Source organism: Aythya fuligula, chromosome 5 (assembly GCF_009819795.1).
Source record: "Aythya fuligula isolate bAytFul2 chromosome 5, bAytFul2.pri, whole genome shotgun sequence".
NCBI classification, from domain to species: Eukaryota; Metazoa; Chordata; class Aves; order Anseriformes; family Anatidae; genus Aythya; species Aythya fuligula.
This window is the reverse complement of record NC_045563.1, coordinates 16,614,676-16,626,465: the sequence shown is the minus strand read 5'-3', so window position 1 is coordinate 16,626,465 and position 11,790 is coordinate 16,614,676. Positions and strand designations below refer to the sequence as shown.

Below are 11,790 nucleotides of genomic sequence, written 5' to 3'. Positions count from 1 at the left end.
GCCCGGGCAGCACCCGGAAAGTTGCCGGGGAGAGGCGGGGAGGAGAGGGGCGGGCGGGAGCTGAGGGGCCGGCTGCCCGCTGCCCGCTCCGCTCGTTCTCCGAGGGCAGCAGGGGAGAAACTTCCGAGCCGTCCGGGCGGGCAGGGGCCGCCTGGATGCCGCCTCCCCCCGGCGCCGGCAGCGGGGCGGCCGCCGCTCCGCTCCCTCCTCCCCCGGCGGCCGCGGGGCGTGCGGGGCGCGGGGCTCGGCCCGGCCCCTGAGGGCGCTGCCTCGCCGCCGCCTCCCGCCTCAGCCGCCGCCGCCGCCCGCCCTCCCTTCGCCACCTGCCGCTCCCTGCCTCGCCGAGGCGCCGGGCAGCGGCTTCTCCCCATCGCCGCCGCCCGCCATGGAGCCGCCCGCGGGCCGCCGGCAGCCCTGAGCCCCGCTCTGCCCCGCCGGCCCCGCGCCGCCCGCCCCGAGCCCGCATGGAGCCGCCGCTCGCCCCGCCGAAGACGGCGCTGCCCGTGCTGAGGAAAGTTCGCAGGAGGCGGGAGATGCTGCTGCAGCAGCTGGGCTTCATCTGCGCCATCCTCTTCTTCGCCTGGTGCATGTCCAGCCTGCTCTCCAGGCTGGGTGAGTGGCCCGGCAGCGGGCACCGGAGGCTCCGCGCAGGGCAGGGGGCGGCGGGGTCGGGAGTTTGCGGCCGGGGGTGCCCCGGCTGCCTCCGGAGGGAGCCTGGGGCTGATATTGGGGTCTGGGGGGGGTTTGGGGCGGCTCTGCATGGATCCCGGTCCTCCCCGGTCGCTCCTGGTCCCGCCGGCCGTGGCCACCTCGCCCCGCTGACCCCGAGCCCCCAGCAGCCGCGGCTGCCGCCTCTCCATCGCCTCTCTCCCACCCACCCCAAACCGCAGCGTGGGTTTGACCAGAAATTTGGTGTTTTAGGCAAGGAGCGGAGCCGACCTCGTGTTTTACAGAGTCCGTTGCACCTGCTGTGCGAGTGCCATGTCGGTGAAGCGATGCGTTTGTCATCTGCATCGCTCCCGCTCGTGGGCTTTTGGTTTTGTTTTTCCACCTGCTGGCACGGTTTGGGCTATAAACCAGCTACTTCGGGCCCTTTTCCTGCAGCGTGCTTTGCATCCCCCAGCTGTGAAGCCTGAGGTTGCTGGGACACCTCTTGTGTCCTTAGGTAGGACCGCCAGCCTTCCTTGAGGGTTTAATCAAAATCAAATGAAGCCCAGAGCCCACCTCTGCGTTTCATACAACCATTAGGATGGGCCACCTGCTTAAATCACAGTTGAAGGTAAATTGTGACCTTTAGGAAAAAAAAATCTAGTGGAACTTCTCATATTTTGTAATGCTCTTACCCTTAAATTATTACCTGTTTGAGATGTATCTGGGATGGCAACGAGCCATCCATACAAGAATTTAATGCCTTACACTATATTAGCATATAGCTTATCTTAAAACTTTCAGCATTTTTTAATTGAGGTTTCAGAATATACTCCTGCTTTATTTAGAACGGTTTGTCATACATGTGATTTTTTTTTCCCCCTCGCAGTGGTGATATATTTTTGTAAATATACTGGTTTGTGAAGGCAGCGAGCTGGGTTATGGTTATGTTTAGATGGTTTGAGGTTTTTGTTCCAGATAAAGGTTTTCCAGACCTTTTTTGGGCTTGGGTGAAAAATGTCATGACTAATGAAAGTTTTTAATCTCTGTGGTTATCAGCTAAATCCCTGATAACCTAATTTTTGATGGTATGCTGCATCAGGCAGTTTTTTTCTTTTCAGCCGGCTAATTTACAGTATATTGTATCCATAAACACTGACCATCTGTTCTTCATGTTCCTTAGAACTGTGACAGCAGACTATTTTAGCAAATACTCTAGCCAAACTAACTTTCCCAAGCTAGATTTTTTTGTAACAGTCACTGTAGCAAACCACAAGCATTCCATGCTGACTGAGCATAAGTTGTAAGATCAGGCATGGAAGATTTCTTGTTATTAGAATATGTTCATTTGAAATAGCTCAGGTTGAAATGGAAGTGATTTAATTAAAGAAATTTGTTCTTCCTATGATTATTATAATTGTATGCCCCGCGTTATCACAAGTGCTCCTCATGCACTGTATTCAGTAAGTGCTACTGAGACTGCTTCAGGAATATGAGTTTAGGCAAAAGCTCCCCTGACTTTTGAAGATGTTTCTCTTTCTTAAGACCTGTGGGGCTTCACAGTGCTGTTATTTTTCATCTTCCTCAACAAATTATGCAGGGATTGATGTTATCATGTACACCCAACACTGAAAAGACTGGCCCGTTAATTCAGATTAAGGCAAAATACAACTGCAACTTGTGAATATGCATTTTTATGTTTTAGAAGTCAGTGATGTAATATATGCAAGTGCAGATGACTAAGATTATTGCTCATGTCAGCATAGCTGGCCTGGTTTCATCTGTAGGATCTGTGAATGTTGAGTTTCAAGGGTACAGGTTTCAGCATTTGCTTGCTGCAGAATTATTTTTGGGTTGTGGGTCACAGACAGGTACTCTGATAGCCAGAACATGCCGATGGCTCTGATACCACACCTTCACAGGCCCTTTTACCCTCTGTAGCTAGGAGCACCTGGCATACACATGTAGGCATGTGCCGCTGTGGCACCTTCATTTTGTCACGTTCACCTTCTGATGGTCTGTCCATGGTCCTGGCCAGCCGGGCATACAGTCCAGTTAAAGTGATAAAGGAAAAGACTGGTGACAGCAGACATAACCTCTTTGTATTTAATATAGGCCAAGAATCAGCTGTTGCAGACAGACATGTATTGTCAGAGACATGGAGGAATAGAAGATTGATGGCATCACCTAATGGGACACATGAAGGAAAGAACTGTACAGAGCCAGGTAAGATGGGAAAACTTTATGACGTCTTGTAAGCTCTTGAGATGTATTGTGCGAGGCGGTCATGATGAAGCTGCAGGAAACAAAAGCGGAAACTTTAAAAAAATAATAATAAAAGCGGGAAACTAAAAAAATAATAAAAGCAGAACTATTCTATGTAGAGAGATTTTGTGTGTGTGTGTGCGTGCAATATAATATGATGAGTTTATCTATCAAAAGTAAGAGTCAGTATTCAGATGTATGTATGTTTTGGGGTTGTTCTCAGACTTGTGTTGACAATCTGATTTCTCAAGTTTTGTTTCTTTTGGTTATTACTCCTCTCTAGCTGATGCTGTGTATATTGCAATGGTAATGAGAGAAGCACTCTTCTTGATACTATAGGTAGTGAAACATACAGTGTTTGAGATACCACCTGAGCACAGTAATTTGTACTCATTACCTCTGTGAATTTAATCATGCTTTGCTAGTTTAGTGATAAGCTCTGTATTCAGAGTAGGAGTTCATATTTTGTGTAGGGGTATGAGGCAAGTAATATGGAAACCCTGAAACCCATTTTACTTCAAGTTATCTATTCCGGCCAGGGGATAATAATTGATTGAGAGCAGGGATAGATGACGCATTTTAATACCAATGTTAGTCCACAACACTTTCATCTTCCCATCTGTCTTTCCAGTGTATATTTCCTTTCTCTCTCTCCTTGCTTCTCTGTGGTTTGTGGTGTGTGGGAGATGAGACATTTTGCCAATGGCACTAGCCAAATTAATTTAAAGTTCAGATTTTTTTTTTCTTTTGCCATATGACTCTTTGATCAACTAGGGGATGACAGTATAGTCTGTACCTTCTTGCAAATAGTGACAGCATGAGTTCTGGGATCCTATCAGTCCCAGGCATTGAGGAGTCTGGAGCAGCATTCCCTTCTCTCAGTTACATGTTTGTTATAATACTGAGGCAGCTATCGTATAGAGTCAGGGTTACTGCTGTGCTTATGCATTTTCTGAGAGGAATGGAAGAACATTGCGGAAAGTATGGGCATCCAAAAGCTTTAGCTCTATTGTCTTGATGTCCAAGGGCTTCTCTGTACTTCTGTTAAGAATTTGGTGAGTTAGTTTACTGATGTTTGCATCTGTAACCTTATGACATTGTTGGTATATCTGTCAAAGTTGTTCACAGATGAGAAAGAAGAGATACAAGACACTTTGGAAAGATGCAATTATTCTTGAATATTCAGTTGTTCTCTGCTATTGATGAATAGCCAGTTAATTCTATTCTTTCCCATTCCTATTACGTTTTCCTCTGCGTATGTGGATGTATCAATGTGATCATGTGTGGACACATACTTGGCGGCACACTCAAACCCAAGCCAACAAAGACCACAAAGTTATTGAAGTTGGATCAGAGAGATGACCCTCAAAGTTTTTGATGGGGATTTCCACTTGGGATGAATGAGAACTTATTTACAACGAAATGATGAAACTGTTAAGGGAAAACGTGTTTATTGCATAAATTGCAATACTGTGAGCAGTGCTGACTTCTCCAGATGTTTGAAACAAATCATAGGATCATAGAATGGCTTGAGTTGAAGGAACCTTAAAGATCATCTAGTTCCATCCCACCTGCTGCGGGCATGCCGCATCCTATGGTTCAGCTCCCTCTGGTCCTTAAAAACTCTAAGGTCAGTTTAAGAATAACTGGGTTAAATAAATCCAACTGGATCATTTGATTTGCTTTATGAAATTCAGGTAGCTGAGGTGCACTTTTCAACCACAAGAGCGGGACACATGGAAGCTGGGAGGCCCAAATATGCTTCAGACTTCTCATGTTTTTAGAAAACTATAATGAGACTTGTGTTAAATTTACAGTTTCTATTCACAGTGTTGGAATATGTCTTTCTTTTTAATAAGTGTTTCTCCAGTTAGAACACAGATTTACAGATCAGACATGTCACAGTTTTACAATTGTGGCATTTTTAGTCACTTCCTGTTATTCTGTAGCTACGTACAGCTTATCTCTCTGGATCTTCTGCAGCTGAAGGGGGGATTGTTGCAAGAGTGGCTAGATGTAAGATAGCTACAAATAAGGGGAACATCTGAAAATATCTGAAACTGATGCTTGTTGGACAAGAATGGGTTTGTAAGAACCCATGTTTGTTATTGCTCAGTAGTAACTTCTGCAGATTTTTTTTTTTTGGTTCCTATCTGGTAGCTGGAGATAGAGATTTGCAGTGGATGAGAAGAAGGTACAACGACCTAAAACCTATCAAAAAGGAACAAGTAGAATAGCTCTTCTCCATGATAATGCAGCTTGTGTAATCCTGTGACTACATTTGGGGAAAGTAGTCACAGGTTAAGTGACTTGGCGAAGAGACCAAGTGAAGTGAAAGGCCAAGAGGCTTGATTGAGATCACGTGGAAAATCGGTGAGAAAATGTGGGTTTTCAGTTGGGACAAGCAAACTTTCATTCATCCCAGAAAACCACCCTTCTAAATTTAATGAAAATCTCAGGAATGTGTTTAACATTTTAAATGTCTGGTTGTTTATTTTTTATTATTATTATTTTTATTTTTTTCCATCTTAAGAACATATAGTTATTAGGCATATTTGTTATATGAATATGGTGCTCTGTATGGGCTCCCTTATAGGAAGTACTTATTCTTACCCAAGCCATTTTTGTATCTGCTTTAAGCACTAGGGGCTCTACAGATGCATGTGTGTGTGTGTGGTACATAGCAGTTTCCTTGTGTTAGGTGGATGTTTCTCTATATGTGTTTAGGATACAAGAACTTCATACCTCGGGGAACGCAAGTTCTTGCTGAGAGCCTGTTAATCCTTTGTGTCATTGCAGTGCTGTTGCTGCGCTCCCTTTTTATTAGCTTCCCACACAAGTCTGCAGCTTCACTTCTCTTTTCCCAAAGGCTTTCAACAAAGTTAATTTATTTACCACTTCATCCCCTTTTCTTGCTTACATGCAAATAAAAAAATCCCCAGTTGTCAGAAGTTGCAGCTATAGAAGTTTATAAGACCATGAAAGCCTTTCAGTTCATGACAGTGGTAAGAAATGCTCATCCTTGGTTGAATACATCTTGGGGGAAAAAAACTCCATAAGCCTGTGGTAGTAATGTTAGAAGCCCTTGGAAACTGCTGTCTGCTAGAAGCTCAGATGGCCTACGCTGTATGAGATTGTCTCATTTACAGGAGTAGATGATTTTGTGTTGTGTTCTTCTGGAAATGTTATTAATACTTCTGAGGCTATTGTATCACAATTAAAAAAAAAAAAAAAAAAAAACAACAACCTTTGAAGTCTTTGCAATGTTGCTCTAAATAAGAACTCCAGTGCTCTGACAAAGGAAAGGAAAAAATGTATTTGTGTGTGTGTCTTTGTATGTAAAGAAGGAAGGAGGATGGGGAGAAGGTAGCAATTTATTTGTTAGCAAAATAGAACTAGAGGGGAAAGGTTTGTCTGACATTAGAAGGCTAGAGGGACTGATATTCGTGAATATCTTAAAGGGTGCTACACACTTTTTCTGATGGTAACTGTTCTGCAGTCCTAGGCAGCTAAAGATCCTACTGATCCAATAAAGGCAATGACAGAACTGTAGCTTGGCTGCAGGAAGGAGATGGAGCACTCGTGAACACCAAGCCAACCCCAGTTTTCATCCGGACTAGGACCAAAGCTAGTGTGCTGTACAGCAATTTTCCATTAAAGATTCTGGCCTGAAACTCCCTGTTGGAAGCTCCTCTGCCATGAAGGGTACAGCTGGTGGTGGCCAGTGCCAGGACAGTGGGCACAAACTGGAAGGCAAAAGGCTCTGACCCTGACCCTTCAGCTGACCACTTAAAGTGATCAGAAAGGGAGAGTCGTCATTAGTGTCTTCACAGATCTCGTTAGTTTGCAACCAATTTTCTTGCCTTACCCAAGCTCCTGGTTCCATCTGCCATCAGCTCACTAGCTTGCGGTGCCATCTGCCCAGCGAGTCAGATTTCTAGCTTCCCTGCTCCTGTGGCTCGCCTCTCGTTTCACGATGTTCCCATGATCTCCGTGTCTTCCAGAACTCTGAGTAATGCTTCGAGAGCTCACCCCGTGAGCAGGGGTGACCAGGTGCTGCGGTGTTTGGAGCCACGTGGCTGTGCTGGATCATGCTAGGCTAGTAACAACTGGTCTGGGCTCCTTTCCATTGTGAATGTTTTCAAGTCATCTCTGTATACATCACAGAGAATACTTTAATGACTTGCTGTGATTTAGAAATTTCTGTTAGTCTTCTGACATTTGTCAGTGGGCTGCCTTGAAACTGGAAGAGTCTGTGGGCTTTCCTATCCAGAGGTTTGTCAGCCACGGACAGTTCATGAGCTGCATTGATTTTAAGCAACCGGGGATTTGGTTCCAGCGTGCTCCTCCTATTGTTATCGGTGGGTAATGATGAATTGTGGGCTGGGGGAAAGGCAGAGGTTAGCATTTCATTCTGAGTCATGCTGCCTTTTTACTTTAGAATTAAAAGGCACATTGTAGCAATGCTTTCTGTTCCTGCAGTGAGAGAAAAAGAATTAGTCCTCTACAACGAAATAAAGTGTGTTTCCCAGCAGCATGTGTGTAACTTGAGTTCAGAGTCAGGATCAAAAGTCATTAAGTCTGTGTATATTTTACACTGCTAGTTATTCAAACCTCGGGGACTCATGTAGAATGTGATGCATTGTAGAGAAACTCCAGAAGTCTCTACGTACCGTAGAGAATACAAGAGCCTGTTACTTTTTCTGCAAAAATCAATGATGGTGTTCTCGCTGACTAGAGGAGACAAGACTGACTCTTCCAAGTAATTTTCCAAAATGACAGAAAAAGCTACTTTGTGTACAGTCATAGTCAAGACACTATAGGAAGCATTGTTTTCCCTAATTTTTTTTTTTTTTTAATAAAAAGTAGTGCTTAGTTAGATGCATCATTCTCAATGTGTGGGATTTACGTCATTTTTTTCTTAATCCTTATAGACTCCTTAGTGTGTAAGATCATAAACTCTGTATTAAGTGTTGATCTAAACATACTTTTATTGCTGGTGGAATATGTCATTTTGTGCTATGTATTTTTGTAAACAATGTGATAATGTATATTTATTTTAAACAATTTGCTCATGATCTTCACTAGATCAAAATTCTATTTCTTAAGAGAGATAAGTGCCTTAGACCCTCATTTTAAGGTAGTATTACTAATAATTTCACTGTAACCCCTTGTTTCACGAGCAGTCTAAATTGGTAAGCTCAACGTGACCTGAAGGTTCTTTCATTCTGCATTCACACAGTGCCTAGCACAGCAAGACTACGTCTGACTAAGGTAATACAGACAATAACTGTGTTATTTGCAAATATTCCTCCCCAACCTTTCATAATCAGTCAGACTTTTTCTCTGTCCTGATGCATAGAAAATGTGCAGCTGTTGTGGTATGACAGATTCACTGATAGTGCATACATTTTGACTTAAAATATTTCTTTATTCACACATCTTATGTGAATAAAGAAAGAACAGGAAATTTATCAGCCTTAAATATTCTAGTCTTGTGTTGGTCTAAAAGAAAATGAAAATGAGGAAAGGTTTTTTTTTTTAAAAAAATCTTATTTTCTCATATGAATATGGTATTCAGATATATAGGTGAAATGTCCAGCAAATGTGTATGTACACGTACACAGATGCATGTATTTATGCAGTGGAAGACTTACTAACCAGCTGGCATGTCACTTATTTCTGTAGCCAATTGTCGTATGCTTGTAAGGTTTCTTTGCTTTGTTTTTGTTTTGATTAAAAAAAAAAAAAGTTGCTAGACTCACTCTTGTCCCTGTAGATGCTGAGCAGTAAACTTTATTGATCGTGATCTCATTTGGATGGTTCCTGTTTGCAGGGGGAGATAGATGTGTGATGATTTGAAACCGTTTTAAGTGGATGTGTTGAGGGCAAATGACAAACGTGTAATGGCAAGTTTTCCATGTGTGGCTCCCAGCGTCTCCTGTTCAGAATTCACACCTACATTTAGGTTGAACTTCTCACACTCTTTGCCTGTCTTACTGATGTGAGCATTTGAAGGGCTGACAGGTGGATGTCATTTAAGTTAATTAGGATTTTAATTTTTTTTTTTTTGTGAACCAGGTTAGGAAATATGCTTTGTTTGAAGCTGAAATTTCAAAAATAGCCAACCTTCTCTCTGAGCTGTTCATTTTATAGCAGTGTATTAATACTGACATCCAAAAGAGTTGAAAGGAATGAGACAAACATCTCTCTGTGCTTGGCTTAACCTGCCTGTGGCATCCCCTGGAGAGCTGAGAACAGAAAGCGAACTCCAGGGTAATTTATCCATTTCCCTAGGTCTAGGCGCCAAATTTGCAGGAAGTAGTTTACCACACAGTAAATAAGTGTCTGACTAAAATGCCAGTTAGAGATGTAGAAAACAAGAGCAAATGAAGCAAAATGAAATACGATTTAATTTATTACTGTATATTCTTAAACCCAATTAAGACATTACTTCCTATAATCTTTATTTCACTTGTTTTAAACTTATTTACAGTTGGTTTTGCTCCAGTTAAAACACACTGGATTATAGTTTTTACAAGGTGTGTCTTTGCTCTGAAACATAGAAGTAGGCTTGAAGTGAAGATGGTATTTGAGTAGAAGGTTGGATTAATCTGACCTCTGATAGGTCCCTTCCAGCCTCTGTTTTCCTCTGATGTGGTACATTAACCAAATGAGCTACGTTTCACTTGGAACATATTTGAAATCCTGAATTGGAGATGTCAAAGTTAACAAGACTGGTGCAACCAGGTCTTCATGGTGTTGCTGACTATCCCACCCTTATAGTGGGACTATGCGCGTGAATCTGGATTCGATTCTCACTTGTATGACCGTGCAGACAGACCTTTCTATGTGGAAATCTGCTCCATTTTCCACCCACAGAAAATCTTGCTGTTGGCATAAAAGGCATGTTTAAATTTACCCATCCTCATCTATGGCAATTTCCTTTTCACTCCTTACTTTTCACCTTACTGTCTCTGATGTCTTGCCACATACTGCAGCTGAGACAGAAAGAGCTCCTCTTGTACTTTATATCAAGCACAACTGTCACCACACCTTGCTCTAGTCTTGGAGGAGACAGGGTGGAAAGGCATTGCAAATCAATCTGTGTGAGCATTAATCCATACCCTGGGGGCTGGTCTAGGACAGCGTCTTTACGAGACACTGGATTATTTGATGTTAAAACACTGGCTTTATTACTTGCTAGTGTAATTTAATTGACTGGAGAGAAAGAAAAGAGAACGTTTTTCATGGGAAGTTGTAAGTGGACACTAGCCGTGCTTAGATGGCAGTGCTTTGTAGCCAATTTTAGGCTAGCTGACAAGTCCCATTGCAAGAACTTGCTTGAATTGCTTGTAATTTTGGCAGACTTAAAGCATTTGAAGCTGATACAGTGAGTTTAATAGGAAATGTAAAAGACAAGTGTGAGTGCTTTTGTGTGGCCAGCTTGATAAATTTTAAACAGCCTTTAAACTGTATGAAAAGCAACCAAACAAGCAACCCCATTTTCTTCCCTTCAAAGAGCCACTTGTTATGTCACTGATGCATACATAATTGTAGACTAAAACTCAAAATTACCAGCTTTGAATTTCTTCTGAGTCACTTTTGAGGCCATCTGAAGTTTCTGAAGCATCTACCTTTGAGTCTGCGTTTAGTCCCGTGAGTTGTAGAACACCATGGAGAGCAAAGATGCTGTCTCTGTGCTTTCAGCATCTCTTGGTCCATAGCTTGGACCACACCACGTGGAGGATTCAGGTGAAACTGGACAAGAACAGAACTGGGCTGTGGGGAATTAGTTTGTAGAAAGGAACTGCAGGTAGAAAATAGTCACCAGAAGTTTCAAGAAGGATAGAGAAACTTGGGCTTGAGTTGAAACTTGAGTTGAGTGTTAGGAAAACTAAGGTTATCCACAGCTGGGGACTGGAGTTGGAGGATAGGTGAAAGGGATGCAAAATCAAGAGTGGAAGGAGGCTGAATTTGGATAATGAAATCTGGGAGAATCCTGGCAATAGCAGGGCAAGGAGGCTGGCCCTGGGAACTAGTAAGTGGAGATAGTGATAAAAAGGGTAAGAGAAATAAAAGTGCAGTGAGAAGTTTGGTTTAGGCTGGGCAAGGCGTCCAGAATGAAAAGCAACAGGAGGCTCTAAAAAGAGATGGAGTTACAGAAGGGCTATGCTTTAGCCTTGTGTTTGGCACATAAAACTGGAAACATTCACAGTTTATATCTATCTATCTATCTATATATATTAATGGTTTGGGCATGCATTTTCAGAGCCTGTACTAGTGGGAGCACCTAGGTACAAAGCGATGTAGAAGGCTCCACCCAAACCAGACCTTCCTGAGCCTCAGTTCTGAACCTCAGCATTTGTTTCAAGGGCCAAAATGACTGATTAAAAAATATACTTAGGCACAGTGCACAATTTCATTACAGTAAATTTTAAACTTTGTTCTGCTAATATTTTTGACAAGGACCCTCATTAACTGAATTATTTTATCAGAAGTTACAGAATTTTCTTATACATTTCTGTCACCATATCCATTACTAGATGTGGTTATCCACCTTAGCAGGCTGAAAATATTCCATGAACCTGCTGACAATTAAACTGGCATCACTCCTGTTATGCAGCAAGGCAAACCCCTCAGGCAATAAAGAGTGATGGTTTCCTTTATTCTTTAAAGTTGACAGACATTGAAGACATTATAGCAGAAAACATATTAGCCTTAGAAAGTGTGAGTCAAATTCATTCCTGCTGGGACTCTGCTGATAAGGTGAAGTACAGCAGAGCAGACACTTCAGGTAGGATGCAGTCTATGTGTCTATCTGCTTGCTCAATTGTTTCCTTTTTTACCACATTAAGTTAATGGTTTAACGTTAAT

The 11,790-nt window shown here is 42.7% G+C and overlaps 1 protein-coding gene across 3 annotated transcripts in view; it reads left to right on the top strand.

The window, feature by feature from the left end:
• The first annotated feature begins 486 nt into the window (after positions 1-486).
• Positions 487-11,790, top strand: part of SLC24A4 (solute carrier family 24 member 4) — a 92,014-nt gene continuing 80,710 nt past the window's right edge. For 2 of the 3 annotated variants that reach the window (XM_032189335.1, XM_032189336.1), the window contains exons 1-2: positions 499-612; positions 2,764-2,874. In XM_032189335.1, the coding sequence (XP_032045226.1) occupies positions 534-612; positions 2,764-2,874 (190 nt within the window). In that variant the 5' untranslated portion in view covers positions 499-533. Of the gene's footprint in view, positions 613-2,763; positions 2,875-11,790 lie in introns of all 3 variants that reach the window. The other variant, XM_032189337.1, reaches the window with a different exon arrangement.